Here is a 7,039-nt window from a genome sequence, read left to right as displayed (position 1 = left end):
ATCCCTGGTACCACCAAAAAAAAAAAAAAAATTATATACAAATAAGAATGCATTTGCAAAACAATGAAGGTGGAAGTGAGATTCAATCGTGTAAGAAAATGCACTCTGTCCATGGACAAACAATTCATGCCAGACTATGTCTAGGATCGCAGAAATAGAGACAACCAAGCCTGAGCACGCCTCCTGACTCCAGATGTTCTCTCCCTCATACTAGGTCACTCGTTCTGAGCCCAGGGCTGGGAATTCTTTTATTTATTGATCTTTCTTGCAATTTTATTTTTTGCTCATCCTTAGAAGCAGGAGTAAACCTTGCAGAATAAGTTGCCATTGGTCAGATTTATTCATTATCAACTCATATCCCAAAGTCACTGACTATTTTGGTTCTAACATGACTTTTACCCCAGCTGGTCTTATTCTCCTAGAAACATCAAAAAATTAAAAAGAAAGAACTACAAGCCACAAGAGAATCATAAAATAGTATTCCATAAGGGCTAGGATATTATCCTTTTTGTTTTCCACTTAATATCCACAGAAAGAATGATGATGCCTGTATGATTCTCTTACCATAGAGTTGTATTTCAAGTTCTGAATTCTAGCTGATTTTGAGCTGCAGGCTAGTTGAGATGCTGGTTCTTCCTTCAAAGAGGACCTAGGACCTGTTTCTTGGACTTCTGTTGGAAAGCAGTCTGCCAGTTTGGGTTCTCAGGTGGTACACACTATGGTCTTGTTGTCTTCCCCAGCTACTCCTACCCTTAAGGCAGTCCTACTCAGTGATGTAAATCTTAAACATTTTTGGAAAAAAAAAAAAAAGAACACATTCTTAATACTATTGCTTGGAAACAGAAGATCTAGAAGTTCACAAACAGGACAAGTCCAGGTCACCAAAAAAGGTTTGCCTAAGTCTTTTGTTCTTTAATATTTTAGGTCAGAAAATTAATTGTTTTGGATCCTAAGAAACGGCTGACTACCTTTCAAGCGCTCCAGCATCCATGGGTGACGGGTAAAGCAGCCAACTTTGTACACATGGACACTGCTCAAAAGAAGCTCCAAGAATTCAACGCTCGGCGCAAACTGAAGGTAAAGTGATCTGTTTTGTTTAAGACAGACTTTTTTCTTTGTCTGGTACTATCATTCATTTCCAGTGATACCAGAAAACAAATCTTGCTTTGGAATACCAACAGTGTTACATAAAACCACTTACAGTTTTGTTATCCTTTCATAAATTTATTCCTATACAAGAAATGTAGTTTGAAATTTGCCCACCAAATATTCTAACACTGTTTCTCATTAAGGCCAAGTTTGAGCAGCATTTTTCAGGAAACCATTCATTCAAAAATTTGTTTTCTTTCTGAATATGTGAAAATTAGGAGATATTTTTTAAAACCATATTTTATTATATGTATGTGTTGTACTTGGAAAAAAATTGAATAATGCTACAGAAAATTACTCTAGGACATACAGTAATGCCTCAGTTCACAAATACTTCGGAAACAACTCCATTTGCAAACAAAAGTGTTTGGCACAATTTTGCTTCTATTCATAAAACTCTGCATTGGGTGACAAACATGACCATGGCCATCTCCCCGACACAGACATGGCTATCTTCTCCAAAACTGTAAATAAACTAGGTTCGTAAGCGGAGGTATCACTATCTGTTCATTTTATAGCCTGTATATATAGAATACAGAGTAGGTGCTTTGCTATGACATGATGGTATTTAGGATTAGCTATGTAAGAAGCAAAGGATTTCAGAGAATAGTTAGGGGTCAAAATGAGGGACCTTTCAGCCATTTTTCCACAGGCTGATATAGATATCAGCAGATAAACCTGAAGGGGGTCTGTGATCAAATTAATTCGAAAGACTCTACATTAAATAATGGTGATTTAAACCAGGGTTTTTCAAGCTAATTTGAACTCTTATCTTCATAATACCTGCTGAAATCCATGGAACTAATGTTCCATGAAACAAATATTTTGAGAAACAGTCTAACATTTAGTCCATTCAGCTATGAGCAAACATATTTACTCAGACTTTCAATTGTCCAGATGATCAAATACTCTTAATTTGAAATTAAAGAGGTTTTGCTGTTCATTCTCCAAACAAGTTTTCATCTAGCAGTCAATCCTGGACTAATGCATTGAAGGACTGAACGCAAACCTCTGAAATACACTCCCTAAATACAAAGTGGAGCTTGACCTCTGACTTGGGATTCTGAATGGAAATGACACTTGAAACTTTCCTTTCCCCAATCAGGCAGCAGTGAAGGCAGTAGTGGCCTCCTCCCGACTGGGAAGTGCCAGCAGCAGTCATAGCAGCCTCCAAGAGAGTCAGAAGTCTGGCCAGGAACCATCGCCAACCCAAGAGTGCGGTGAGGACATCAGAGCTATTCCACAAGAAGAGAATATTCAAGGAGACGGGGCCCACATGACAGTTGAGAGCACAGAGGCCGAGCTGATAGAGGAGGTGAAAGATGAAGGCATAAATGCTGAGGAGACCCCCAAGATGGTGCCTGATGGTATAAAGGTGGCTGATCTGGCAAGAGAAAAGGGCGGAGTGGAGAAGCTGAAGCCCTCGGAGGAAGCAGCAGACCCCAAAGAGGAGCAGGAAATTCCAGCTGTGGGACTTGGGCTTTTCCAACAGGATGTGATCCTGCCAGAATACTGAATCTGCTGTCTTCAGATCTGGAGGCCAAACTCTCCAGCATGTTACGTGCTTTGTACTTTGTACTTCATCTTTCAGCGAGGATGGTGTGGAAGCATGATAAGCACTCCAGTGATTCTGTTTCTGAGGTGCAAAAAAATACATATATGCCAGTCGGTAACCCTACGTCAATGCATGTGACTGCTTTATGAAAATAATTGTGTTTTCTATGGCATGTATGGATACCTAACACCAGTGAGTTAAGTTGAAATTGCAAGTTAACACAACACTTAAAAACACATTTTTCAGCAATCAGTGGCTCACATTTGAAGTAGATAATTGCAAATTGGGTTTTCATAGAAAATGAAGCCGTCTTACATCCTCTGGGTTTGAGGCAGTAATCCCTCTGAACTGCCACGCAGCTAATACCAGGTAGTGTTACAAAACGTTCCCGCGACTTTCCCAATATTCACTTTTCATCATTAATGTGTTCAAACTGTTTACAAGGATATGGTTATAGGTGATAGTTGTACAATATGTGCAAAATTTTCTCATTTGAAATAGTAAGAAGTATTTACAAGGGCTGTGAATCCATATACCCCCAAAAGCTTCTGTGGAAATGCCTTTTCATTTTATTCTTTCTTACATATATAATTATAATAAACATGTTCTCCCATAAAATTCTACCATTTTGTAATCCTGAAGAAAGTATTTTACAGACTCCTGCTGAGGTTCAGCCTCCCCCTTCACCTGCTTTTCAGTAAGATGCACCTCAGATGGACAACATGTTGGGAAGAATAAAGACATTTAGGGAAGAAAAGGAGATAAAAATGGAACTTAGACTAACAAAGATAAGATTGATTCCTTTTCATTTCCAGGAGTAGTTATGTTTATTTGTGAATCTATACAACCTTATAGATAATAGCATTTTTGTGAATTAACTACAAAAACAAGCTTTAAATATTTTTTAAAAAATCTACTCCACAGTTTGGTGCCAAAATGTCTGAATAGAGTGAGAATAACATGTTCCATTATCAGATTGTTCATTATTATAAGGAAACATTATTGTTGATAAAAGCTTTTCCCCTCTTCTAGTTGAAAATTATTTAGCTATCCTGTTTATAGATTTAAAAATAACTATGAAAAGCTAGTGTATCTTTTCCTCATACCACATTTTGCAATGTAGTTTAGTTTTGAAATTTTCCATGTCAAAAATTTTAGCACAATGTAAAATTTGTATTTACCTTAAAAAACAAAAAAAAGAAAAAAAACACACCTTTTAAATCAGACTCTTAAAAAGCTGAAACATTAGAATTAATGTATTATTATGATTTATTTCTAGAATAAATATTTTTTAACTCCCATAGGAAATTTTTTCCTTCATAGAAATTACACAAAGTCCAAGCATCCTAAATTTATTTCTAGTTTGAGCTGAAATACACATTTCATCAAAATAATTGTGTATCACATTTTTGGTGTTTTTTTTAAATGATAAAAAAAGGATTACTTTCAAAGTTCAAAATAAAGTCAATAAAAAATCACCAGATTATAAAAATCTTCATGGAATAAACATCTTAAATAATTTTTACTCTTCCTCAAAATTATTAAATTGGAAAATAAAATTAAATCTCTGGCTTTTGGAGACTATTAGATCTCATTATACACACATTCTGCTCTCTGGGCACAAATTCTCATGAAAAAGAAATAAGGAAGAAGGTTTGCATCCATGGTTCAGGCTCTGTCAGGTCCCTGACTTGCATGGAAAAGCCCTTAAGTAGTGGATAATCTAAGCTCAGATCACTGATTGGGGTTTTGATTTACTTTTGTTAATTAATAGTGCTTATCCTCTTTCCTTCCTTTTTCTTTTAATTAGACCCTCTTAGAATTCTCCTTTGACTGTTATTAAGGAACCCGTTATTTTTAAGCTTTATAAATTTCTTGTTTATTAAGCATTAAAATTTCCGTTTAAGAAGAAGAGCAGTTTCCTGGTGTATTTTTCCTCAGGAAACTTAACAGATATACATATAAAGTATCCCATATAGTATCTGAGCAAGGAAGAAAGGAAAAGGAGCTTTGTTGGAAAGTGGCATTTAGTTGGAATAACAGAACACATAGTCACTCTAAGCTCACCTCGTGTTCCAGCGGCAGATGTGATTTCATTCCAACCCTCGGACTGACCTTCATTGGCCCTGTGGACTCTAGGAACAACCTTACAAGTCACAGCCAAAATGTAGTTTAGCATTTACATCCTTAAATGACTGCATATGACCATTCGTTGGTGAGTACTCAAGAGTGTGAGGATAATTCCTATACACTGCATTATTAATGAAAGGGAGTTTTAAATTTTGACTCATGTAAAAAGATTATGTCTTGATAATGCCTGCTAATTTAGAAATTTTAGTTGGAAACATCAAGTTTTCACAAAAGTGACTATTTCTATCAAATTAAAGCTTTTATAGAAATGCATTCTAAGTTAATAACTTATGTTACCATTTTTTAAAGAAAAGAGCCAACATTTATATTATGTATTAAAACCTGGATATATTATCTCAACGATTCCTTAGCCAAGTAAGGATAAACAGACTTAATTTGCAAAAAAAAAAAAAACTTCGTAACACTATTCCTAACTGACAATGTAGTCACAAAGCAAAAGAATATTTACAATTTCAGAGAAAAACAATGCATTATATTTTGCATTTTAGAGCTAACAAATATAACATTAACAGTACTGATTTATATTTTAAGAAGTTCAGATACACCACATAAACTTGATTCTTTTACCATGAAGGGTAATTTTGAATTATTTTCCCCATTAAAAATATTTGATTGTAATCCTACTAGCTTTTCTCAAACTGTTAAAAAGATCGTTTGTGTCAGGGACAAAAAGAGTGCTGAAATTAAAATAATATGGTCATAGAAGCTATTATCTAAAAGAAGTACTGTCTAATATAGTATAAGCCTAATATGCAATTTTAAATTAGTCACATTTTTAAAAGTAAAAAGCTTAAATTAAAATTATAGTGTATTTAATCCAATATATCCAAGTTATGGTTATATAGTCACTATTGCAACTTAATGAAATACTTTGAATTATTTTTATACTATGTTTTCAAAATTAGAATTGTATGTAATACCTTTGATCTATTAGTCAACAGCCATATGTAGCTAGTGGCTACTATATTAGATAGTACATGTCCAGGGTACATTTTATTTTAAGCAAAGTGACATTTGAATTTCAAGCTTAGATCTGAGCTGCTTCAGTTTTCCACACTGAAGAACTGGAGAGAAAGCAAACAAAATGTTTCAGAAATATTATAAAGTGAAATAAGTAAAGACTGTTGGCTACTGCTAACATTCATGTGCCTCAGAGAAGTACTTCCCAGCATGACTTCAGAGAGCAGCACCTTCCTGGGCGCTGTTAAATTGTCTGTGACTACAGGTCCCTCTGACCCCTTTTCAAGCCCTCAAATACTAATGACAGGTTAAAGTCTGAGTACAGCCATAAAGTCAATAATATTCTTACTAAAATCTGCTATGGGCCAGCCACACATCCCCATTGAGAAAAGACTCCAAACAGGATCCAAATTTTAATTCCTAGACTAGCAGGATACCATCTCTATGCCATGGCAACATATCTTTCTAGACATTACTGAAATGAAACATACAAATATGCATGATGAGGATTACGTGATGGTGGTGATATTATGTCAGTTACCTCCAAAATAAGACTATAATCATTGGCTGGCAAGTTTTAGATTTCCTTGGAAGGATTTACTCAACACTGCCATTATAACATGGATTAAAAAGACTTTTGGAAATTTTTTACATACTGATTTTAGAATAATCACCAAGGTACTATAGTCATTTTTAGTGGCAAACTTAAAAATGAAAGAATAGTTTGCCTTTTACTGTAACCTCAATTACATAGTATTTTAACACATTTTGTAATTTAGAATGATTAGCAATGCCTATTTTCAGTTTCACATGCAAGGTAACTGATCATGGTTTGCCTACATGCTGATGATTTAACATTTTGATTCATAATTCAGTGTGTGTACAGAAGTAGCAGTTGTATTTAAAATTGGAAAAAGAAAAGTAGATGCCAGAAAAAGCAAAGGATAAAATTAGTAAATCATTTATTCTGGTTTAGGATTGTCCTTGCATAGTCAATTAAAAAGAAAGAAAAAAAAAAGAAATCAACAAAGTGAATTAGCACCAGGTTATTCCTGAAGGTTGACTCCATATATAATTGACAGATACACAGAGCAGAGTCAATTACATAATTACAGTGTCAGTGTGTAATTTATTTGTCATTGCAAAGTATTCAGTCTGGTTATGTTTATGGAAATGATATGTTAATGGAAAATGTCCAGACATTTATTTATTTAATAGATTTTG

The 7,039-nt window shown here is 34.6% G+C and overlaps 1 protein-coding gene across 1 annotated transcript in view; it reads left to right on the top strand.

Moving 5' to 3' along the window:
- Window positions 1-2,969, top strand: part of Camk4 (calcium/calmodulin dependent protein kinase IV) — a 113,558-nt gene extending 110,589 nt beyond the window's left edge. The window contains exons 10-11 of the mRNA XM_010607905.1: window positions 925-1,077; window positions 2,255-2,969. Of these exons, the coding sequence (XP_010606207.1) occupies window positions 925-1,077; window positions 2,255-2,665 (564 nt within the window). The 3' untranslated portion in view covers window positions 2,666-2,969. The remainder of the gene's footprint in view (window positions 1-924; window positions 1,078-2,254) is intronic.
- Window positions 2,970-7,039: the final 4,070 nt, after the last annotated feature.

The sequence above is a fragment of the Fukomys damarensis genome, unplaced genomic scaffold, assembly GCF_012274545.1.
Source record: "Fukomys damarensis isolate Sample0158 unplaced genomic scaffold, DMR_v1.0_HiC HiC_scaffold_3, whole genome shotgun sequence".
NCBI classification, from domain to species: Eukaryota; Metazoa; Chordata; class Mammalia; order Rodentia; family Bathyergidae; genus Fukomys; species Fukomys damarensis.
The sequence above is the reverse complement of the archived record's forward strand: the minus strand, read 5'-3'. Positions and strand labels throughout refer to the sequence as shown.